The sequence below is a fragment of the Lemur catta genome, chromosome 10 (genome assembly GCF_020740605.2).
Source record: "Lemur catta isolate mLemCat1 chromosome 10, mLemCat1.pri, whole genome shotgun sequence".
Lineage (NCBI taxonomy): Eukaryota > Metazoa > Chordata > Mammalia > Primates > Lemuridae > Lemur > Lemur catta.
This window is the reverse complement of record NC_059137.1, coordinates 23,648,502-23,673,641: the sequence shown is the minus strand read 5'-3', so window position 1 is coordinate 23,673,641 and position 25,140 is coordinate 23,648,502. Positions and strand designations below refer to the sequence as shown.

Sequence of the window (25,140 nt, the reverse complement as noted above, 5' to 3'; positions counted from 1 at the left end):
CATACTTTAATTTCCCTTTTAGCATTCAAATGATAGAATTTATTCACAGCCCCTGGAAAAGTGATTTAACATAAGATTCTGTGGATGTTCCTGAATCTTCTGGGCCACAAGGCACATATTAAGACAAATTTGAATTTATTCTATTAAATAGTACAGTTTGGTTTATCTTGTAAATGCAGCATTTAACAGACTACTCTTTAAATTAAATTTTTTAAAAGCACTGGAAGGGAAAGGAAGAACAAACATTTAGATACGACTGACTCCACAGAGGCTGGCAGTGTTCTGAGATATTTTAAACATAACTCATTTAAACGTCGTGACTTTGAAGTATCGCTTCCATATGCATCATTATAACCATTTTATAAATGAGGAGAAAATCAGATTGAGGCATGAAAGGTGTTTAGGTTCTCATGACTCTCTTTTCTTTCAATTTTCTTATCTATAACACAGGAATAAAATAATCCCTAATTTCTGTGAAAGGATGTTGTAAACTCAAAAGCATTGCACAAATGTTTACTGTTATTATTAGAGTTTGGGTTTCATGGGAATATGAGAATTCTCATATGTGCCCAGAAGGCTGTGATCATTCAATCACATGAAAACATTTACTGTGGGTCCCAGGTCATTGTCTCTGTGTAAATCTATATGGAGGTGCCTGTACTGTTTCCGAAACACATCTAGTCTTCCCTGAACTCTCCTGTGGTTGAGGGTTGCAGTGAGGTTTCCTTGTGCTTTCAGCAGGTAATTCTCCCATAGGTTCGGGATCCAGAAATGATGGGGACGGTAGGATAGCTTCCAGGGTGAAACCGCTGCTGAACACGGAGGTGGCCAGTGCTAATTTTGCATAAGCCAAACCAGCAGGAAGAGGCAGGTCGTTTTTTAAAATTATTATTTTGGAACATGATGAACTGTCTCTATATCCAAGAGCTCACATTTCAAGTGGCCTATCAGATCATCTTTTTGACAGAGGGCTTCAATTAAAAGCACGAGTCTTTGGATAAATTTTAAGTGGCATTGTTTTTCTTTGGACCTGATGCAAGCCACTTCCGTGTGGTAAGAAAGCTACTTAATCTGGCTTAAGTAATGCTTTGCCACTCAGGCTTTGATCCCTACGTGAATCACTTTGTCTCTTGAGGCTCCCACTGGCAGGCTTCCGGTGTAAGGAAACTTCTACACTTACAGAGCATTTTGGACTTAAAAACCAAGAAATCTGTATCATTCTCAACATAACAGCTGTTGTAAAACAGAATCAGGGCTGATAAGTCTATAGGGATAAAGTTCAGCAGAGAACATTTTTAACTTTATTTTTAGTTCCGAAAGTTCTTGTCTTGAAACCCCGTAATAAATGTAGTGGAACAGTGGCCTGCCCGCTCAGCTGCCTTAAGCTGAGCGTTCCCAGTGCTCAGGCCAGGTGGGCTCAGCCATCAGGGCCATTAGTCCCTGTCCCTGTCCCTGTCCAGTCTCCAGGCCACAGTCAGATGTGCAGGAGCCCGGGCTAGGACATAGGGGCTTCTGCCCCAAAACCATCTGTGTCACTGCAAAAGGCCCCATAGGGCCTTCTTGCTGGTATTTTCAAGACAAAACGTCTCTACTGTATAACATCTGTAAGGCAGGAAAATAACAGGGAGATGCCAGAGAGGCTCGTATGAACGTGAATGGGAAACCACCAGTGCAGGGCTGTGACATACCTGGAACCCTCCCAGGTGCCAACACTGAGCTAACTCAGTCTCTTGGCTGTACGGGAGAGAAGCCTCAGCATTTTCTCACACTCCGTGATAATCCTTTAGTCCACTACTCCAAGTCCTGTCCTGCTGTAGCCAGGGGAGGGCAGTGATGTAGCTCAGTAGGTTGAGGGGCTGCTTTTCCTTGGACTGGAAACGATTTCAATCCATGGGGAACATTTTAAATTAGGGTCTCGAGGCTCAAATTCATGCCGTGGCCAAGACTTTACCGTAGATGATCAAAGGGAGAAGAAATGGTCAGCTTCAGTTCTATTTCCTCCCTCTCCTCAAGAAGAGGAGCGCTGTGGTGCCTGGGACGGCTGGGCCGTCTCAGGGACGTGGCTGAGAGGTGAGCGGGAAGGGGAAGAAGGAAAATCTCGGGGGTCTTGCTAACCTCGCGCAATCTCTAGCCACTGGGCAACCGCATTCTACTTTTGGTCATCGTTCCACAATTTCATGTTGCTGATTTTTTTCAGCCCATCCCATGGGGCTGTACTAATGCAAAAAGGTTGACTTAGGAAGTCCTCAATGTCATTATGGCATAAAAATCCATAAATAGAACCTTGTTGCTTCCCACAGTAGTCTGTGGCATGCCTGGCTTCACCATCTCTTGCCTGGACGACTCCCACTTGGTCCTTAGGCTTTCACTCCACGCCTCTCCCGCACATCCACATCTGTTCTTTGCACAGCTGCTGGCGTGGTCTCTCTGGAGCGTAGCTGATCCTTTCACTTTCTTAAGACAAACACATAGACAGACAGACAAAAAAGAAACTTAAACGGTTTTCTGTTGCCTCCAGGATCAGACTCTTTGGTGTGGCCTTCAAGAGCCGTCACATCTTGGGCCTGACCGTCCATCTCACTCTCTTCCTATCATGAGTGCACTCAGTCTGTCCCACAGAGATCCTCACTCCCTCTCTTTGACCCTCCCTGTCCTGTTCTGCATCAGAGCTTTGCTGTCCACGTTATCATCTTGGCTTGAAATGCCTTCTAAACACCTGTCTGCCCTGATAATTGTTCTCACCCTTCAAGATCCTGCTGACATGTTTCAGGCTCCTGCCCTCCTGCCCTGCCTCCACCCTGAGCAGAGTTGGCCAATCCTCTTCTCTGCAAGTCCTGCGGCATTTTGGACTTCCAATTTGAGCTGTACTGAGCACTGCATTGTGATGCTTTACATACCTTCCTCCCCCATCCCACAGTGAGTTTCTCAAAAGTAGAGACCAGGCAACTATCACTGTATGTAGCTCAACATTTCCTTCATAATGCTCGATAAACATAAATGAATGACCCAGAACACTTCAAACTTCTCTTCCAAGGCCGGAGAGACCCATGCTTCTGGGTGTTTTAAGCTCTGTGGTTTTTGCGCTGGCATGCCTGGGCCAGGAACCAGCCCTATGTTCATTTCAGGCCCTTTTCTCCCTGCCAAGTACCTGATCTCTGAGCCTAGTATTCCTTAACCCACAGCCGTGCTGCAGCCTTCAGCTCCTGAGAGGAAGGGGCAGGGCTCCGTGGCTGTGCCTCGGAGGACATGACAGAGAACAATAGCAGGAAGTGTCCGAGCGGGGAACAATCCTCTGGGCCAGCCATGTTGGGGAGCTTCCTGATTGGCTTGATCTGTTTGGAGCAGGAACTCTTAGAATAACTTTGGAATTATCCCAGTGGGATGGTAAATTTCTCCACTGAGGAGGAACTGTCACCTGGTAATGTCAAGCATGGAAAATGTGACTTGAAAAAAACCAAACCTAAGACAAAGTTCGCTTTAGAAAGATCAGTTTGGATTTGCCAATCGTCCTGGGTCCGGCCATAATACCCCATGGCGACCTCCTTCTGAGTCTCTGTTTCAGGTACAATGAAGCTGTCCTCTGGGCCTTCCAGAGGGCCACCGTTCTCCCCTTGATGGCTCAAAGGCCAGAGTGCTGTTTGTCCTTTGGTATCCTATTGGGCAGTGCATGGAAGCCCATGCTGTAGGTGACCGTAAGAGGGAACGCTCGTTTTCAGAACTATAATCCTGCAGTAGACATTGATTGAGCCCTGGCTGTGTACAGACACTCTTCTAGGCACTGTGGAGGCCATGGCAATACATAAGATGCTGTTTCCACTTTCACAGAGCAGTGGTTTCCAACCCCTGTTCTGTCCCATGGAAAGGCAAGCTGAGGTGAGAGATGGAGCGAGAGAAGCTCCGGGTCACCTCTCCCCTCAACCAGAGCAGCTCTGTTTGATCAAGATGTTGACAACACATGTGGCCTTCTAGGTCCTTTAAGTGCAGCCTTTTGACTGAATCCAGATTTTACAGAACAAATCCTTTTATTCAAAGGGGTGCAGCAGAAAAAGATGAAGCTTTTCTTACCTCCTTTGGTGCTTAAAAAAGAACGATCTTGAAATCAAAAGGCCACAGTTTCCCCAGCCCTGGCTGAAAACCTCTGGAGTAGGAGCCGGCACAGGGTAGCAGTTAATATCCTCGGCTCTAGCACAAGCAGACCTGGGTTTGAGTCCCAGCTCTACCATTCCCTCGTGGAAGGTCATAAGTGACTTAACCTCTCCCTGCCTCAAGTTCTTCATCTGTCAATTGTGGATTATAGTAGCAGTTATTTTGCAAAGTGCAGAGAATTGAATAATGCTTACAAACCATTTAGCACATTGTTTGGCATTGTCTGGCATGGTAAATGCTCAATAAGCGTGAGCTATTTTTACCACTACTATTGCTGGACATTAACCATTTTTTTTTCAATGAATGACTCATTAAGACACTAACTCAAGTATCTAGAAAGCACCACCAGTCTCCCCAGAGTAAACTCCAGTATGGACAGCAGGCAAAATGTGTTGATCATCCCCAGTGTAGACCCTTAGGAAAGCCGTGGCTGAGGCCATATGGATGCGTTCACACACGTGTACACAGGGGCCAGTGGGAAAGTCTAACTCAGCAGGAACACTCTCGCAGAGTGCTGGATTTAGGCACAAACAATGAGTAAATAGGGATTTGGAAGAGAGGAATGTGCCGCATAAACAACTTTTCACAATCTGGTGTGAAAGCCCAGATGCTTCCTGCATGGAGGGGTGAACTCAGAGAGAATCACAGGGCGAAATGAAGAATTAATAAATGCTCCGACTGTCCCTCATTCTGGCTCAATTTCTGCGTATCTGTGTATCTTCTCCGCATGGTTTGATTTAGGTGAGAGTAAATAGGAATACCCCAGAGTGTATAAGAATAGTACACACACACACACACACACACACACACACACATGCATGAAAAGGGTCAGATGAATTATATATTTGTGGCATTTGGGGAAAAGAATCCAAAGCCTAGAAAACACAGCAGTTACCTTCTGCATTATCCTGTCACAGAGAAAGAAAATAGGACAAGTGTCTTTTTAATCAGTTGTTTTTACTAGGTCCAGGGTTGATGTTAATTTGAATTTGCTCTTTTAGAAATCATGTTTGACTGAAAGAATTGAGCCAAAGGGTCTGTTTTGGGGGCTACTTCCAGTTGAGAAACAATTTATGCATTCACTGAAACATTCATTTACTCAACCAACATTTACTGAGACCTTTGGTTGAGGCAGGTTGCTTGCTAGATGCAAGCTAGCTAGATGCTAGAAGCCATATGCAAAGAAAGACTTTAAAATGATGGTAATTATCCTCAAGAGGTTTGCAAATACAGTGGGAGGAAGTTGGTGAGAGAAATTATGTCCATGAGATACGGTGCAGAGGGGAAGGGCACTTTCATGGGCAAGGTACCAGGGAAGACTTCCAGAAAGAGATGGTACCTGAGAAGATTCTTTAAAAAGGAATAGAAATTACCCTTGGGAAGGGGAAGGGAAAGAATGAGGGCAATCCAGGCAGAGGGGGTGGTATGAGCAAAGACACTGGGGCAAACAAGGAAATTGTCATTCCTGGAGGTAAATGAGAGGCTAAGAGGGTGTCACATGAAGGAGCTTTAGCAGAGAGCATGTGAGGGGTTTGCAGAAGGGGAGGCCCATTGTTGGGTGTCCGGGCACTTTCTGGATTTGAGGGTGATGAGACTGTGTAGAAGCAGAGAGAGCATTTAGAAGGTTATTACAGGCATTTAGAAAGAAAGAGAGAGCCTACACTGGGGCTGAAAAGGAGGAGATATGAAAGAGATTTGTGGGGCACATTGGCTGAGTGGCTAATAAGCCACTTAAATGACTTAGTGGCTGGTGTGATGTAAGTGTGCAGTGATTGTAAGAGAGGGGCAAGTCAGAGGTCAAGATAATATCCAGATTTCCATCCTAAATAGAATGGATTGATGGCGATTCTAGCAACCGAACTAGAGAATGCCAGGGGAGGGACAGCTCTATGGAGAAAGATGAGTCTGGTCTTGCCTGTGTTGGGTTTGAGGTGCCTGTGGACCATCCAGGTGGAGACACTCAACATGCAGTTGTACATAGAGGCTGGAGTTCAGGAGAGATGCTTAAGATATAGGTTGGGTAGATTTCAGCATGTTAGGTAGGAATTAAAGCATGAGGTCAGGTGTGATTAGCCAGGGATTAAGTGTTGAGCAAGAAAAATGAACCAAATAATTAATGAAAGAGTAGGAAGACGAAGAGTCCATGTGGAGAATAAGGTGTCATGGCCTCCAAAGGGGAAGAGGAGGAGTGGCCAACAGTGGTTTAAAGAAGGGAGAAGCCAAATAGATGGACACTGCAGAGGACCTGTTAGACTTGGCAGTGAGGATGTCATGGACTGTACCAGGAGCAGACACAGCAGAGCGGTGAAGACAAAGGCAGAGTGGAGTGAGGCTGATGAGGGGTTGGGACGTAAGGATGTGGAGGCAGCAAGAGGCGACTGCCCTTAGAGAAATCTGGAAGAGAGATTCACCAGCACTGAGACAGGATGCAGGGTCAAGGGAAGTTCACTTATTTTTAGGATGCACAGAAATCATTCTTGTTTAGGGACTAACAGAAAGGAGGCATCTTGGAAAGAGGTGAAGACACGGGGGAGAGGGTATAAGTGATGGTGTGACCTCACAGAGGGGACTGCCCAAGCTCGTGTGCACAGGTGGGGGGGTGTTGGCCGTCACCAGGAGAGTCAGAGGCACAGGATGGAGGCCAGAAGGGCCTGGATGGGACTTTTCCTCTTCCTGGGAAAAGAGATGTTTCTGGGAAAGACAGGTTTTTAGCTATTGAGAAAAATACTGCTTTGAAAGGAGATCGTCTCGCTTTCCTGTAATCAGAACTCTTTATTTCTGATGAAACAGACTCACATAAGAGTCACACCCAAGATATCAGTGCTCGTTTCAAGCTTGGAAATGATTTCCTGCAGCAGGAATCACTTGCACAGATTCTGCTGGCGTGTGAGTCATGTGATTCCAGATGGAATGAACACACGAGAAAAGGAGGGAGAGAGGCTGGTCTCTCGGCTGAAGAAAACTTTTGGAGAGAAAAGTTTTCGTGTATATTTATTTGGGATCAAATCTGATTGCACCACAATCAGTAACAAAAAGCGCTACCGCGTCTCAGCTGTATACTTAGATCAAGATGTAAATCAGTCCAATATTGATGTTCTTTTTTTCCTCACTGAATATCTAAATTCATGTATTTGGGGGGAAAGTAGGGAAACCAAGCTAAGATTTTAAAATGTATATTTCATTTCACCATCTCCAAGTTGGTTTCACTAAAGAATCCCTTAAAAGTGTTGCTTTGCTTTTCATTCACTCAACAAATATATACTGAGCATCTGGATGTACAGAGAAGAATATGAAGTACAGTAACAAAAAGTATGTATAATAGTTCTATCTCTCAGGAAGCCTACACGTGGGAGAAGGGTGGTGCAGGTAGGGTTGGGGAGGATAAGTGCATTTTTAACACCCTAATAGAAGGCAGGGTGTACAAATGCTATGAGGATTCAGAAGGAGTGAACATACCAGGTTGGGGACTTAAGGAAAACATGACTAAAAAGACAGAATTCAGTTGGGGCTTTTATTGTGATGTCTGTTTTCAGGAGATGGCGTTGAGAGTGAGGAGTCATTCTGGGAATTTTTCACGCAGCAGCGGGTAATCAGTTTTGGCTGGAACACAGAGGAAGATGTGAGCCTGGGAAGGGGTTAGAGTAGAGCATGGTGGCTGTGACCTTTCAGCCTAAGAAGTTTGATTGGGTTCAGGAAGGAGGTGACAGGGAGCCACGAGGAGCTCTTCAACACGGGAAAGGATGTGAGCTGGACCTTAGGAATTCTTAAAGAGACCATTCTCTTCTCTGCCATATTTCTATCTCAGGGATGACGTGAGAAAAAAAAAATGAAATGGGCTTGAGTTTCCACTGACACTTTACAGTCAAGGAAGGTCCTGTTCTTTCGTAAAGAGAAGTGGAAATCCTCTGTTTATTTAAAGGCCATTAACCTTTTTTTCATAGCAAAATACCAAATGATCTGCCGATCTGACTCCAGATAGACTCATCCAAATAAAAGGAAGTTGTTTCATTACAAATTGAGTCACAAATGAAAAATATTTGGGGAGTGCCATAGAAACAAATGCCCTGTTTTCCTGAAATGTGGAAAATGAATGTTGTAGCATCTATTTGTGTGAAAACAAACAATATTCTTCCCAATGCTGTGTCTAGCATATAGAAAGAGGTATTAAGATAGAGAGATGATAGATAGATAGATAGATAGATAGATAGATAGATAGATAGGGCTAAATATTCTTAGAATGAAAGGAGGGGTCAGATAATCAGGGTTCAGGCAGAGCTGGGAATCTAGGCAGCAGGAACTAGGGGGCAGTCTCTTTGGAGCCCTGCTGTGGGAATGAACCACCCTCAATTATTTTCCATTCTTGGGTCACTTCTCTCGAGACAGCAGAGCAAGAGTCCACTTGGCTTAGCTTAGTGATATTTCCATTCCTTGGCTGGGAACCTAGGCTCTCTGATCAATAGTTTCACCAAATCCACAAGGAACCCCAGAGAGATTTTTTTCCCCAGTGAAGGAGTTAGATGTGGTTCCCAAAAGGAAAAGGGGGAGGTACGCTGGGCAGGACAAATTCACAGCTGCCCACACCTTAGCCTCTGTCACCACGCTCACTTCTAAACCACATACAATCTGGCGTCTGCTGCCACCATATAACTGAACTTCAAGGTCACGGGTGAGCTCCATGTTATTAAATCTTATTTATAGGAGGGATTAGCTCACTGCACTGCAAGGCTGGAAAAGTGTTTAAAAGGTATAGATAGCCACATGTTGGGTCATCCTGATGTAATTCATCTGGCAAAGGCCCTGGGAGTCAGGCTGGCACAAAACAGCACACCAAAGAGATGGTAAGACGTGGATAAGTATAATTGTGCAAGGGGTAGGAAACTTCCCTGCTGACTCTCTGGGTGCAACAGGGCCTTGGCCAGTGCCTCATTTATGAGGGTTGATTGGCAGTAATGAATTGCTTATTTTTTCCCTTCTGCTGAGTCATTGATAAGGCTCCAAGCTCTGATTAGTTGGGACCCCAAATCCTCAGCATATTTCTAAAAGCATTCATTAATCCAAAATTCAACAATATGTATTATCTTGTATGAATTAGGATGAGATGTGGATGTAAGTAACAGAGATCCACAGTCACAGTGGCTTATACAAGATGTTTATTTCTCCATCCAGTAAAAATCCACAGGTTTACAGTCAAGAGCTGTCTGGCGGCTGTGCCCTGTGAATTCCTCAGGGAGCCAGGCTTCTTCTAGCTTATCTCTCTCCTATCCCTAAGGATTGGTCCTTGTCCTTAGTGTCCAAGATGGCAGTTAGAGCTCTATCTGCACACAGGTGCCTTTCAGACAAAGGATAAAGGAAAAGCTGAAGAAGAAAGGGCTAAAGAAGATTCTAGAAGCTGCCCTACAACACTACTTACACCCCTTTGGCCAGAGCATGCTACGTGTAGCTACCAAGGATGCTGGGCAATGTGGACTTTCTTCTGTGTGGCCATACACACAGCTCAGCTGTAGGAATTATAAATAAATTCCTATGGAAGAAGGCGAGGATGGAAATTGGACAACTAACAGTCTCCTTTACATTTTTACTTGTGCTGAATACATAAAGATGTGGGTAGCTTTCCTCTCCTCTCAGCAGAACCTCGTTTTTCCTGAGGTCCTTGTTTTGGCAGGTTGGAGACAGGCACCCCACTTGACTGCTCAACTGTGAAATTGCAGCTCAGGAGATGAGAACAGGTCTGAATTAAACACCTTTGGCCGGTCTGTCGGCATTGTCTTTTATTCTGGGAGTACTTTCTGAGATTCAAATTCATGTCAGCTGAGTGGCAGTGAGTTTGGCTCAGGGCAGTGAGTAAGTGAGAGAAGTGACAGAGGCTCAGTCCACCGTCAGGAAGATGCTGGTCTTGCTTAGAGCTTGTTCAGGAATTTACTTAGGCCCCTGAGGATGTTGGGAACATTTCTTTCCTGCTCCTTTTGCTCAGCTTTTAGTCGGTGCTGAGTTCACTCCGTGAGGGAGCCCAGAAATCCCCCTTCCCCTTGGTCATTCCACTCCTCTCCTTTTCTTCTCTTCCCACCCCTCCCCAGCCCCCTACCAGGCCCCAGCTCATACCCGTGCTCCACCACGGACAGTAAGTTCCATTTGCCCTGGGCCTTCCCATTCCCCAGAGTGGAGCTCTTGCCAGTCATGGCATTTACTGAAATGGATCTCTGCATTTCCAAGGAATAGAACTCAGACAATTAGTGAAAGCTGCAGGAAAAGAAACTTTGCCAAATCTGTAAATGAGCATTCTGATGGTCAGTACTGTCCAAAGAGGGAATGGGTTGCCCTGAGCGATGGCGAGCTCCCTGTGCGGGGAGGATCGCAAGCAGAGGGGAGGTAACTGTTGGTTGGGGCACAGGTTGGCCAGACAGGCACCTGCTTCTGAAGAGCAATTAGGTTCCATGGCTTCCACTCCCAGTCTGACCTGTGGTTCTGTGAGTGTTGCACTGCACATTCTTGAGGGGATGAGGGGGGAAGAGGGAGTGGTCTTGAGAGGTAGTCAAGATAGTGGCAAAGGGTACTGGTTCTCCATCCAGACCACCAGGGTCCCGATCCAGGCCCCACATCATCTCTGTGACCCAGGGCAAGTCAATGCCCTGTCTATGTATCAGTTCCTCCATCTGTATCATGGGAGTTAGAGATTTTCTTACTTTGTAGGATATTGTGAATATTAAATATTATAATGCTTGTAAAAACACTTAGAACAGTGTCTTGCACACATTGAGCACTTAATAATCCTAATCATTATTACATATGTTATTACATACATAACTACATATATAACAAAAACAATATTAGAATTGTTAGTATGAGAATTATTATTATCATCATTGATGGAGAAAGAAAAATGAGGTCCACCTGAGTTCATAGGCAACACCCTCTCCAGACAGTAAAACTATTGGAAACCAAGTTGTATTAATCTATAGTTTTCTAGATTCAACTGGCAGACACCCAGGCAGAGGGAGAATTTGTTGGCTCCTGTAAGTAAGGGCAGAGGGGTAGCAGAGGATCTGGGAAACAGGAACTAGAGAATCAGTGGCACAGTGTCCCTATCCACCCCTCTCTTTGTTTGGGCCTTGTAGGAAGGTAGGTTCTCAGCAGAGCCTTGAGGGCAGGTATTTGAGGGCCAGACAAGGCAGAGCAGAGGGAAAGAAGGAACTGAGCCACTGGGAAGGGAACAGGAATTTCGAAGGCCTGAGGCATGGTGCTGAGCCATGCAGCGGGAGGGCAGAGCAGGCTATGACGAAGAGGCCATGCAAGGCCACATGCTCTGGGTGACAGCAGGGACATTTGATATTCTGGGTCTTGGCCCATGCTGCCTCCCCTGCCTGGCCCGTTTTCTTCTCTCTTCCACCTGGCAAATTCATCCTTCAAGGCCCAGCTAACATATCACCTGCTCAGTCAGGTTTTTCTCACCAGGTTGTATCAGTTGAAAATTGCTTTCCACTGTGGTCACAATGGTAGCTTAAACCCATGACAAGCAATCTGGAGCTAGATATTCCAGAGATGGTGTGGCTGCTCCATCATGCCACCTGGGACCCAGGGAGTTTCTCTCTTTCTGCTAACTCAGCCATCCTTAGCATACTCTTGCCCCCATGGAAACAAAATGACTGATCTGCCTCTGACATCATATCCTCTATGGAGGGCAGAATATTGGACCCCCAAAGATGTCCACATCCTAAGCTTTGGAGCCTGTGAACATGTTAGGTTATGTGGCAAAGGGGAATTAAGGTTTATAGCTGGTATTAAGGTTCCCAAACAGCTGACTTTAAAAGAGGCAGATTATTATCCTGTATTATCTGGGTGGGCTCAGTATAATCACAGGATCCTTAAAAGAGAAAGAGAGAGGCAGAAGTCACAAGGAGAGGTGACTGCAGAAGAATGGCCAGAGAGATGCAACGTTGCTGGCTTTGACGATGGAGGAAGCGACCATGAGGCAAGAAATGCGGCTGGCTTCAGGGAGCTGGAAAAGGCAAGGAAACGGATTGTCACCTAGTACTCCCAGAAGGGAACACAACTTTGCCAGCCCCTTGATTTTAGCCTGGTGACCCCCATGTCAGACCTGCATAAATGTAAGATGATAAATGTATATTGCTAGGAACCACTGTGTTTGTGGTGGTTGTTACAGCAACAGTTGGAAACCAATACATCTCTCAAGCACCAGGGCCTGGTATGAGGCAGGAAGAGGGGAGAGGGCACCAGGCAGATCCCACTTAAGTCAACCCTCCCCTCCATTTTAAGGAGCTTTCTGGAAGTCCTTCCCAACTTTTACTTACACTTCATTGGCCAGAGCTATCCTGTGGCCAACTTTATCTTCAAAAGAAGCTAGGTTATGTACTTTTTCACCTGGGCACATTGCTATCCCTAACAAATGAAGGATTCTGTTAGTATGGAAGAGGGAAAGCATACATATTGGGCAGACAATTTAGAGTCCCTGCCACAAACTCCCAGGAGCACTGACTATTCTACAACAGTCATCATTCTTTCCTTTGTTATCACTCGTTTTGGATTTTATTGTAATTTATGTGTTCATGTGGCTGTCCTCATTACTTGACCAAGAACTCTTAGGAGCAGACACTGTGTTTGATTTATTTCTGTTCAGCACAGTGCCTGGTACAGAGAATAAGTTTGCATAAAGTTCGATGGATGAATGTATAAATGAATTCTGAAATAAGAGAATGATCGATGCACTTCTTGGAGCCAGAGGTCCCTTGTATTTAACTGTGAGGATGGTCTGTTGGGGTTAGGTGGATTTTGTAAGACGATTTGGCTGTGGTTGCAACCTCATCACCAGTAAATTAAACCCACACAGCTGCAGTGTGTCACCTTTCCTTATGGCTTATTGCAGTTCGCTTTTTGCTCAGAAGGAACTGAGCAAGCCGGGTCAGAGACTGTTGTGTGCACCTGTCAGCCTACAGAGCCTCGATTAACCTTGTGTATAAATTACACTTCCTGCCCATTCTTTATTTTTAGCACAGCAATATCTCTTTGGCTCCTCCAGAGAAGGCTGTATTAGATTTCAGTCATGAAACTACAAAACAGTGGTATTTCTAGCCCGGCTGGGATGACTGTTGTTAACCCCGTGACACTGTTTCTCAGGAAGCTCCTGAGTTCCAGGACTCGGGTTTACCTGAGAAAGACAGCGGCCTGGGCTGCCCAGCACCCTCAGAACCTGGCCCGAGGCCACATGTGCATTTGTAAAAAAATCTGCTACTTGGATCTGACTTGCTTAGACTTAAATAAACTGTCCATTTCCTTCATTCATTCCCCTTTGGGGTGAAACTCAGTTGTTATCGCAAAGGTTTAGTTTCGTTGCTTTTCACTCTCCCTCTGTCTCTCTCTGTTCCTTCTCAGTTACGCAGTATCATGACCCAAATCTTTAGCACCTGAACTATATAGCTGAGAACCCTGAAACCCATAGGGCCTGGGCAGGCTATGGAGACAGGCCAGCCAGTGGGCATCAGGTCACAGAGAATTCTTAACCACTTTGGGCTGCTACACCGGAAGAAGTGAGTTCCTTAGAGGCAGCCATTTTTTTTTTGGCAGCCATTTTTAACTGGATCTTGTTTATTGTAGAATCTTCTGTAGTGCCTAGCTCTGAGTCCGGCCAAACGAGCTCAATAAATGTTGGTTTTGAGTTTAAATAGGTGTTCCAGTGTGTCCATTTCACTGGACACATGAGAAGCTGAGGCCCTGGCCTCTCTCTTATGTGATGGCTGTAAGATGCTGCCTTCTCAGCACCAGGCCTCAGGAGGTATTTAGAAAAGGCAATTTATTGTTTTTATTCTGGTTAGATAAGTAAAGGATTAATTTTTAACTGGTAAATTATTGAAAATTATAAAAACAAAATTAAAATCTCCTATAGTTCATTACCCAGAGACAACTACCAGTAATATTTCTGTTTTCTCAGTCTTGGTCCTTATGAAAGATTGCCTTATTTCCCTCCAGATTTCTCTGAGGATCAGAGGAATGGAGGAGAGGGTAGCTTATGTTTTTCTAATCTTTTAGCTTCAGGTATTATTGGGATATATAAATATATATTATATAATTAGAATATATAATTATTGGGTTATACATATATAATTAGGATATATATACTTATATTATAAAATGCACATACATATATATATATTTGACCTGTATTGGTTAATTATCACTACAATAATGGCATATAACACACTCCCTCAAACTCAGTGGCTTAAACCAAAAGTCGTTCGTTCTTGCTCACACTTTTGTGAGTAGTCTGGGTGTTTGCTGATGTTGGCTGGGCTCAGCTGAGTGGTTGTAATTTCAGGCACAGCTCCGACCGGGCAAGTCAGTTCTTTCTGACTAAAGGGGCCACAGTTGCCCAGAGAAGCTCTTCTCTTGGTGCTGGCAAAGGTACAAGAGGACAAGCTCAACTGGGCATGCACTTTCCAAGCCTCTGTTTGTGTCTTATCTACTGACATCTCATTGTCATGTGGTTGAGGCCAACATCAAGGGACAGGGAGGTGTATCCCACCAATGTGAGACCAAAGCAGATCACGTGGTCAAGATCCACATCATTGGGTCAGGGAGGTCTATACCCTCCCCACAGTGGTAAAGGAAGAAGGGAGGGAATGTTTTTGAAAATAATAAAATCTGCCACAGATCCTAAATATCTGTTGAAGTACTCTGTCCTTTGAAATTTAAATAAAATCTGCTCAGAACCCCCCTGGCTGGTATTATTATCCAGTCTACATAGGAAACCTCTAGTCCAGAGCTCCTCCACCCATTGGATTAGTTCAGTTTATGCGTGTCGCCCCTATTTCACACTCATATCTCTCTATTTGGGTCACCCCAGAATAATTTACACAGATGTGTGTAGAAGATTTTGCTGAACATTTGGAACAGCAAATAAATTTTATATCTCTATGTTCACATCTCTACATTGCTTGGCCCCTCTTCTGTAGATTCTTGTTTGCATCTCAGCCCACACACAGCCTCTCAAGTCAAAGTTTGCTGAAGAATTTACCCTGGTCTCCAAAATTCTGAAGGTCTTATCATGGCTGAGCCACACTTTTGTGCAACTTGGTTCAGCTTTTTTAAATTTATTCAACATAGATATACTGAGCATTTGTGCCCTCCCCCTGAGGAATTTGCAATCTAGTAGAGGAAATTAATAATTTACATTGCTATTTGGGGCCAGATAATTCTTTGTTGTGGGAGGTGTCCTGTGCATTGCAGGATGTTCAGCAGCAACTGTGGCCTCTACCCACTAGATGCCAGTAATACTAGTCTCACCCCCCTTGAGTTATGGACAACCAAAGTATCTCTAGACTTTGTCAAATAAACCTTGCAGGGGAGGAGGGAGGCAAAATCACCTCAGTTGAGAACCATGGCTCTAACATATAGTAGACTTGGTATGACCTCTGATAGATCAAAATCATGTGCTAAGAAATGTTCAGCAGAGGGTGATGTTATTTCCTGGCAGTGAAATCTGTGAAAGCCTCATGGCATGTGGCATCTGAGCTGAGACTTCAAGAATGGTTAAGGGTTTGAGATAAGTTTCCTGGATGAGGGAAAAACACAGGGTATGTGTGGGCAAATAAGAGTAGCTCTCTGTGGGCTAAAGCATAAAGTAAAATAGGCATGTTGGTAAGAGTGAAGGTCAGATAGTGTAGGGCCTTAGAAGTTGTAAGACTTCCACTTTTACCCTGAGTGAAATGGTAAATATATGTGAAGCTGTGTTCATTTGGAGGTGGTACATTTGGATATAGGGCTTGTCCTTGTAGCCCAGAGTAATTGCAGCAAAATCTCACCCCTACAGAGGTCATTTTCCTGACACCTGGGAAGGGAGGAGAAAAGGTTTCCTATGCGTACAGTGCATCCCTAAATAAATCCATGCCTATGTCTTAGTTTTCCTTTCTGCTCATAAGATCTCACTATGAACTCCTAAGACTCTAACAGACTTGGTTAACCAGTTCCCAAAAGCAGATTAAAAGGTGGAAAGGGAGTGGGGCAAGGGAAGGGATTAGCATATAGGCAGGAACAGACTCAGCAGCAAAGCTTCTAGCATGACGGAGGGAAGAGACCAAAAGCAAAAATGAATGAATAAGTGATTGAATGAATAAACAAATTCAGACCAAATAATTCAAGAGGCACAGCAGTCTGGAGTCTTTTACCAGGGAAACACCCATTTCTCCAAGACATTGCTGCATGACAGTGCCGTCCTAGTATGCCAACGTATGCAATGTTTAACAAGGCGGGGAATGTGGGAAATACTGTACAGCCCATGCAGTGAGCGTCTGGCACAATGGTTAGAGGCAGAGTCGAGAGATAGACCTCCTGGCGTGAATCCCTGCTTCAAGGCTCAGCAACAGTAAACTAGTCACCTAACCTTGCCAAGCCTTAATGATGGCATCTGGAAAATGGGGATTCCCTACTCACAGGGTCGTTGGGAAGTTTGAATAAAATAATCCATGTGACTTCTTAGCTCAGTTCCTGGCACAGACAGAATAAGTGCTCAATAAAAGCTAATGGTTATTATCGTTGGCTCACTGAAGGAGACTTCCCCCAGATCTTACCTATAGCTGCTGTTCTGGACTATTCCCAGAGTCTCCTGGCAGTAATGAAATTTCCCCTTCAGAAAATACATAGGATGGCTATGAAAACTGAGGAACGTTCCAGAAGGATAGGGGTAGTTGCATCTGTCTCCTTCATTTCTGCTCTTGTAGGCAGTAGAAAGAAGCCAGGCCACTGAGGGAGGGGACAGCAGGCTCCCAAGGGTACTGGCCACCTGCCTTTTCTTGGCAACATATTAATATTTCCTTTGAGCAAGAATGGCCCTTTACCTTTTGGCCAACCTGAGGGAAGAGCCATTATTCTGGGAGGATATGGAGCTATTTTCCCTGAGATACTATGTCACGTGCTATGTAAAAATAATCTACCTCCAAATAAGAAATGTGCACATGAATAGGATCAGAGGGGAGATGTCACCTCATATTGCAAAGTGGTGGCTGTGAACCCGCGGCGGTAGCTCTGGGTTGGGTTCCGCTGACCAATGTCTGCCGCATGGCAGAGCTGGAAATGCAGGAGTCTCTGGGATGTAAAGGCTTGGCCTGGCTCCTCGGCGTCATGTAAAACGGAGGCTGCCAGGAAGGTACAAATCGCCCAGCAGGAAGGAGCTGCTCTCTTGCCCAGGGGTAGCAGGACAATAAAGTAACTTATCCTCTGTTTGTGTGTTTTCCAGGCTGGAGCAGGAAATACAAATGCTAGAAAGCGAAGAGTCCCAGATATCTGCCAAAGAGCAAATCATCCTAGAGAAACTAAAGGAGACAGAAAAATCCTTCAAGGACTTTCAGAAGGTGAAGAAAACAAATGTGATTTCTCTAAATTATATCGGTGGGGAAGTAAGCCCTAGCAGAACGGTGCCAGCTGGAGAGCAGGCCGGCAGGTATTGATGAGGAGGAGGCTGAGCCATGGGCTCTGTGCGATAAGGGGCAGGTGTGTGAGGACCAGGTGCTGTCCTGAAGCTGAGCGTGGCCTGTCTTCAGGTGTGGGACCACCTGGCCTGCCGGGACACCTAGAGAAGCGTCATTAGATTGTCCCCGCCTGCCTGCTGCCCAAAGCCCTTATTTGCCTGCTGCCCAAAAAGTCTTCTCCTATTGGACCCAGAATTCTAAAACCAATTTCTATTAAGCAGATTAAACATGTTCTCTGTGGCTTTAATTATACTTTGCCGTCTGAGTCTTTGCTTTATAAAAAGGCCAGAGGTGATACCATATGAAATGGTTATGAATTCCAAATACTGAGAGTGTAATTACAAGAAATTTTACTGTGTATAAAAGCAGATGGTGTCATGTAGCGAAGAGTAGAGGGTCCATAGAGCCAGTAGGTTCTGGACATCTCAGAGCCGTGCCCCCATTTTGTGACTCCTGTTCCCTCACTACCCATCAGCGACAGAAAAGCAACCTAATGAAATCGATTTTAAGATGAGACTTTCTGATATCACTTCTCCAACACAACTGAGGCTATTTGCTAGGTCCTTAAAATAAATCTCTCCTGGGAGAACGGTAAACCCTTCCTTTCGATTTTGGGATCCCAAACAAGTGGTCCAGAAGGAAAGAGAGCTTTGGGTTTGGCCGGCACCGTCAGATGCTGGGCCCAGGCCTGGGGCAAAGGCTGGGTGAGTGACTGCAGATGATCTCCCCACACGTGCGGTAACGCTCTGCCCTGCTTTTGTTTCCACAGGGCTTCTCCAGTACGGATGGAGGTAAGTGCTCGCTGCCCTGACTGTAGAGCAATGTTTTTATCCTGGTCAGCTTAGGGGGTTTCACTAACACGGGCTCCCTGGGAGACGTGATGTGTTGATTTGTAAAGGCATCAGAAGAAGTGCTGTTTTCGGGGCACGGAGGCGGCCCATGTTCCAAGTCTTCCCCGCCTCTCTTTTTCAAAACCTGTTTCTTGACTCACTTACAAAATTAGCCTGGCTCTTCTCCTTCCCATTAGGCCCCAAAGGTTCATTGTTTGAGCCTCTCTTAAAAGGTGCTCAGCAAGGAAGTATTCAAACACAGGGCCAGGTCCCTTGCGGGAATGAATTCTTTTGTCCTGGTGGTTAGGTCCCCAGGTTGCAACCCAGAAGGTCAGCATTTGGTGTTTAGGAAATCTTTCTAGGACCTCTATTTTTTTTCTTTTCTTTCTTTCTTTTTTTTTTTCTTTCTTTCCTTTTTTTCTCTTTTTTTGAATCAGAAAACTGTAGTTTCTCCAGTCTTCCAGGGAAACAGGGCTGAACAGAACTTCCCTCCCTGTGTGGGATAGTTGGCTGAGAGCACATGAAGGGGGAGCAGGGCCCTGGCTTCCTGTCCCCATCCTGGCAGGAGCAGGTCTTTCTGCTTCTCTCCTTCCCTACCTTGCCCTTGTCCTCTCCTCTCCTCACCTGGATTGTGGGAGGTGAACCTGGAAGGTGAACTTCTCACCCTTGATCTTGCTCCCTGACCTCAGCTGCAAACCCATGAAGCCTGCTTGCATGTTCCTCAGCAGTACCTGCTTTCCAATGCAGGGACTTGTAGGAAGGGCCAGCTACCATCTGCTCACCTGGTTCTTACAAGATCAGTCTCTAGACTAGGAAGATGATTAGGAGCCAGAATGAGTTAGCATTGAGTGTTTTCTCGTGTCATTTGGAAAAATATGGGGTGGGGGGAAGTTTAATAATGCAGAGATGTATGATGGGCTTTTCTGGATTAGCCAAAGATATTTTCACTAAGGATAGTTCTGATTTTGGCAAAAAAGATATTGTGATTTTTTCTTTTCCCAGCAAGGGAAAGGCCTGAGATCTGGATTTGGGCTCCCTGGGTGATCTTTGGGAAGGTACTAAATTAAACTGCATGTTCTGAGTGCATGGAGGCAGGGACAAGTCAGGGCCAAGCCAGCAGTGACTCAGGAGGAGAGGATCAACAACAGCACTAGGAATTCTCTAGGGTGTGACCAAATCAGGGCACTTGTTCTGTGCTTTGGAGGCAGGGCATGGACTGAGAAGGTGGCCTTGGGGAATTGGGGGTGCAGCATGGAGAGGATAGCAGGTCTCCCTGGTGCTCGGGAAGACCTGAGACATTTCACATGACCAGCAATAATGCAGTAAGTCAGGGCAGGGATGGGGTTTGGGATATCGACCTACAGACACCTAAAATCCTGATGTGTGCACGTTGCCCTTTTATGCTCTCACTTCTTTTTTCTGTTCCCTTCTCAAATCAGGAACTTCTCTAGACTTCTCTCTGATAATCAGGGAAGGGAAGGAGCCTGCATGTTATGTCCCTGAAAAGGCTGCGTGGGGAGTGGGGATGTATATAATCTGTGACTTCTTTACAAGCAAAGATGAAGCCATGTCATAAATTCTCACCACCGTCTCTTTCATTTTCACCCCGAACTTCTCCTCTCATTTACTCCTGCATTAATCTCCACTATTTTCACCCATTCGCCTAAGCAGTTCATAGAGGTGGTAAGAAACCTGATCATGGGCCGGGTGCAGTGGTTCACACCTGTAATGCTAGCACTCTGGGAGGCTGAGGCAGGAGGATTGCTTGAGGCCAGGAGTTCGAGACCAGCCTGAGCAAGAGTGAGACCCCATCTCTACAAAAATAGGAAAATTAGCCAGATGTGGTGGCACATGCCTGTGGTCTCAGCTACTCAGGAGGCTGAGGCAAGAGGATCCCTTGAGGTCAGGAGTTTGAGGTTGCTGTGAGCTATGATGACACCATGGTGCTCTAGCAGGGGTAACAGAGCAAGACTCTGTCTCAAAAAATAAAAAATAAAAAAAGAAAGAAAGAGAGAAAGAAAGAGGAACTTGATCACGACTGGACAGACCCTGCAGAGAAAGTCGCCCTCGGACTCTGTCCTCTATCACCTTTTTCCAGGATGGGGAGCTCAGGCTTAGGAGGATGCAGAAGTCTTAGGGATCCTAAGAAGCAGCCCAAGGAAGAGTTTCTGTGGTCTTACCTGTCACCTTGAATTATGTATTATTCTTGCCCTCTGTGGTTATGACCAACCCTGGGGTGACCTCTCTCCATCACACCACATCTATTAGCAAAGAAAGAAGTTTGAGGGAGGGAGCATGGGTTTCCCAGAATGTGATCAAAGCGCAGGTCACATTGTGGGCTGAGGGTAAAACTCAAACACGTCCCAGTTGAAGGACTTTGGGATGTCTCTTTATTTTCTCTTTCTTTGATTTCAAAGACCCTGAGTTGCCAAGACCCTCTTAGAATCAACCAACTATTGTTACTAAGAACTAACAAAATATTATTCCAGAACAATGATGTCTTAAGAAACACACTCAATTTTTCTGAGATAGGCTGATTACAGAATCTGGGTCCAATTAGGATTATGCAACCATAGACATTGCAGATTATCAGCAAAAGCACCCCCAATTTATGAGGTACCAAGAGATACCTGCTGAGGTGTATATATGTGTGTGTGTGTGTGTGTGTGTGTGTGTGTGTGTGTGTGTCCCCATTTCAGGCACCGTGTGCATGTCCCTCTGTGTATGTCAGAGGACACAGAGGTACTGTACTGTACTGCTGGGTCACCAGTGGCTTTTGATTACATGGTAGCCTGGACAGTCAAGAGCAATTTGTTCTGATCTTGAATAGAATCTCCTGGCCATATTCATTCCAATACCCCTCTCTCCTCTTCCACCAACACACACTGTTGTTCTAGAACAGGACCCTCATCAACTAGGTGGGTTGTTTCTACTGTCTTAGCTAGGCACAGTGTCACGTGCAACTATACATTGCATACAGCAGGTGTCTAGTGCTAACTGTGTTCTTCACCCACTGTGGAGGAAGCTGGTGGGAAACCCTTGGCCAGAACAGACAAAGGAAACTGTCCTAGGCCTGTCCCAGTCCTTGCTGTACGGCACTGATCTTCTTGGGCTGCATCCCGTACCAGCCTGTGCTGGCCTAGAGCTTTTCCCACATCAAAACTTTCTTGCCAATTGTTGGGATATCTCAATCTTCAGTTACCTAGAAGTCACGTTTTAAGGCGAGTTTTAATCAATTTTGTTTCTCTGGCTTTAGCCACTTATGTTCTTCATAGCTTCTGTGAATATTAATATTTCAGCAGCACTGGAGGTGTGCAGCAGCACTCATCTTCAATTTCTATTGTGCGGTAAGTGACCGCTCTGACCTTCTCTGGCAGTGGGGAGATAGAGGTAGACCACTCTGACTTTGGCAGGAGGAGGGCAGTTTACTGATTGAGGCCATCTGAAGAAATGTTTCCCATTGAAGGTTTGGGGGCCCTGCTTATTACCTCTGTGCTGGTCTATCAGGCACTTCCTGGCTGCCTGACCGTAGGGTTCAGGACTTAGTGATATATTGAGGGGGCTCTTCTCCTCCTCGTGTCCATCCTCCATTTCCCTTATCCCTTAACAGAAGCCATCTAGCCCCAGCCCTCCAAGAGCTGCAGTCTTCAAGCTTGTAGCCAGTAAACACTAGGCTAAGGTAACGCCGTCACCCACTCCCACCTGGCAGGAAGTTGTCTCCTGGAGGAGGCTGAGACATAAGCCCTAGGAATTAGATGCTCTTTCAGATGCACAATCCCCTGTCTGTGAGTGGCTTTTGTTTCTACTGCTAAAACTTTCAGTATGCAAAGATGCCCTAGAAACTCTACATATCACATAAAATTTACTGGATGCACATGTGACCAGTCCGTAAGATCTTACTTGGTCTTAATGGGTTGAGCCTCCATCTTGTTTTGAATGCAGAAAGTCAGATTTACTGAGATCCTATTTTACACATTTCTGGAAGTCTTCAGTGAAACTCAGACATTCTGCAAATCTACTCTGGTCTTCTCTCCCAAACTGTCCCTCTAGTCGCAGATTGCTGCTTCATTCATCCCATGGGCCACTGTCACCAATCTGCCCATACCCCCTCAGGACCAGTTGACCTCCAGCTGCTGCTCTTTCTGGCCCTGCCTGGTGCTGGTTTTGGGAACAGACACAACTCCCCACAGCGGAAGTGGAGAAAAATCTGTGACCTAAGTTCAGGAATAATGGAAGCACAGTTCAACGTAGAGAATAATGTACAGCTTCAGAAATGTAGCTATACTCAGAGCCACTGGCTCAAATCCAGACCTATCTCTGGGGTTGGGGGTCCCTGCAGGCTGCTTCACGGCCGTTCTCCCAGCCCACTATCATCTCAAAGGCTCAACTTCCTTCCTCGTGGTGAGAGGGTCTTCACCTCTGCCCTCCCCAGGATCCAAGCTTCAGCACATGTGAGGCCCCACAGCGAGAAAGCAACTTTGTTTACTCTGATACTGCCGTAGCCTCACTCCAGCCTAAGGCTTGCCTGCCTTAATTCTCATTTCCTGTTCCTTCTCCCCAGGTGGTTGATATGGAAAAATCCATTCTCTTAGAGAAACTCCACCTTTGCCCTAAGAACATAATGGTCTGATATCAATACATGCTGGATTGTTCCGACTCACATATGAGTCAGCAGAGGGTCTAGCTGGTGTAGAGTTGAACTAATCCTAGTCCAGCATCTGTTCACAGTCCTCCCCAGCAAGAAATGAAAAAGAAGCCTGCCAGAACTGAGGCAGTGCCGATGGGGATACAGAGGAGAAGACGGGTATAAGAAATGTTGGAGCAGGCAGAGGCTCTGGGACTGATCAGATACCAGCATGGGGAGGAGTTGATGGCACCGCCGAGGATCTGAGGTGAATTTTGGTGCCAATGAGGCCAGACAGAGTACAGAGGAATCGGCGAGTGAGCAAGGTCCATCTTAGACTTGTTGAGTTTGGGGTGATGGTAGAATATTCAGTGGAGGTGTACCCAAGCGAGCAGTTAGATGTAATCAATCATGAGTGATGGACATTCTGGGATTCTGTGACATGGTCATGACACGTGGAAGGAATCATATCCCGTGGAGCCCAGCTTTCTAGAATCTTCCTGCTTTCACTTTCCCACTTCTCTCTGGGGGATACCCAGATTCTTCTTGCTTCACCCCAGTGGTTTTCTCCTCACCTCTGATACCTTGGCATGTCTGCTAATGCTCACGCCCTCAAGGTGTCACCTCCCTAAGTAGGCTTGTCAAGCAGACTGGATGGTCTCCCTCTTTTGCATGTCCTGCAGCTGAGCTAATGGCAAGTTCCCTGGGTGTTGTCATTTGGAATCTCAGCCTGAAATACCAGCCTGAAGTTGTGAAACCATGGGATAAATTCTAGAGTTACTTGTTTATTTGATTTAATGCACGTAAAAATGATCGGCTGAATGAACCAGGCACATAAAGTTACATTTCCAGTTCAGGGAATGAACCTCCTATGGATCGGGCACCTAAAGCTCTATTTCCAATTCAGGGAATGAATCTATTTTTCAGGACTATTAAATGCACGTTTCTAGTTTGACATCCCGTATTTAGTCAGTCCCACCAAGTTGATAATGGCTCTCACGGGGCCCATGTCTGATTCTTCCCCTCACCTACCCCCAGCCAGGACTCATTGTCCTCCTAGAATCTAGAGCTTTCCGATGACTTTCTAATACACAGAGCAGTTCTGGGGCTTGAGCTCTCTGGCTGGGATCCCTCCTACCTCAGCTACTCTACTGAATACCAGTCACCGGGCAAATGCTTGTCTTTGTTCACTCTGATCCTCCTGTTCAGTGGCCGCCTCAGCGGTCCATTATGTAGGACAGACAAGCTGCTGTCTCGGCAGTCAACCCATTGGGCCTCCCAACACTGTGCCTAATTGTATTCCCTGTTCTTTGCTACCAGATGCAGTAAATTACATTTCCTCCCAGCTACCCAACCTGCCAATCCTCTGTTCACCAACAGCAGAACCACCATCTGGGCAGGACGGGACCAGCAGAGAGGCTGGTAAGTCCTGGGGAGCTCTTTGGTGTTGACACCAGGACTGTCCAAGGGGCTGGCATTTCTCTGAGCTTTGTTAAAGAGATGAGTGGCCTGCTGTCCTCACAGAGAGGACCTCTCCTTTAGCCCAGCCTCAGACGCAACCTTGACAGTGGCCACGCGAGGCAGGCTCTGGCCCCTGGTGGGTAATTGAGGATCCAATGGGAGGGAGTTTTGAGGAAATCATAGGACATTTCACCTTCAACTTTGAGGGAGTCTTTCTTTTGCATTCGTGGACTTTATATCTGCCTTTATTCTCAAAGTTAATGTATGTTCTACCTCCAGGGATTTTTATTTTCCTCATTGATTTATTCTCCTCATTTGAGTTACACAAATCAAAAAAGCCATGATGGAAGCTGGGTGGGAAGTATTTTTAAAACATATGAGTATGTTTCCAGAAGCCTTTGGGATTTGAGCTGTTTCTATATTATAAATATATATTCCCAAGTCTTCTCATTTCTAGAGTTATTTCTTAGTTACTTTGGTGTATTTGGAGGAAAAAGTAGCAATTTAAAGAACATATGTTTCTTGCTAATGTTTCTTACAAGTGGGGATTTTATAAAATAATACATTTCAGAGTGTGGAGTATATAGAGAGCCATGCTTGGTCTGCT

At 45.6% G+C, this 25,140-nt stretch overlaps 1 protein-coding gene across 3 annotated transcripts in view; it reads left to right on the top strand.

Annotated features, from left to right (window-relative positions):
* Nucleotides 1-25,140, top strand: part of PALM2AKAP2 (PALM2 and AKAP2 fusion) — a 307,655-nt gene that overhangs the window by 99,243 nt on the left and 183,272 nt on the right. For 2 of the 3 annotated variants that reach the window (XM_045562526.1, XM_045562525.1), the window contains exons 4-5: nt 17,387-17,501; nt 18,388-18,409. In XM_045562526.1, the coding sequence (XP_045418482.1) occupies nt 17,387-17,501; nt 18,388-18,409 (137 nt within the window). Of the gene's footprint in view, nt 1-17,386; nt 17,502-18,387; nt 18,410-24,392; nt 24,495-25,140 lie in introns of all 3 variants that reach the window. The other variant, XM_045562528.1, reaches the window with a different exon arrangement.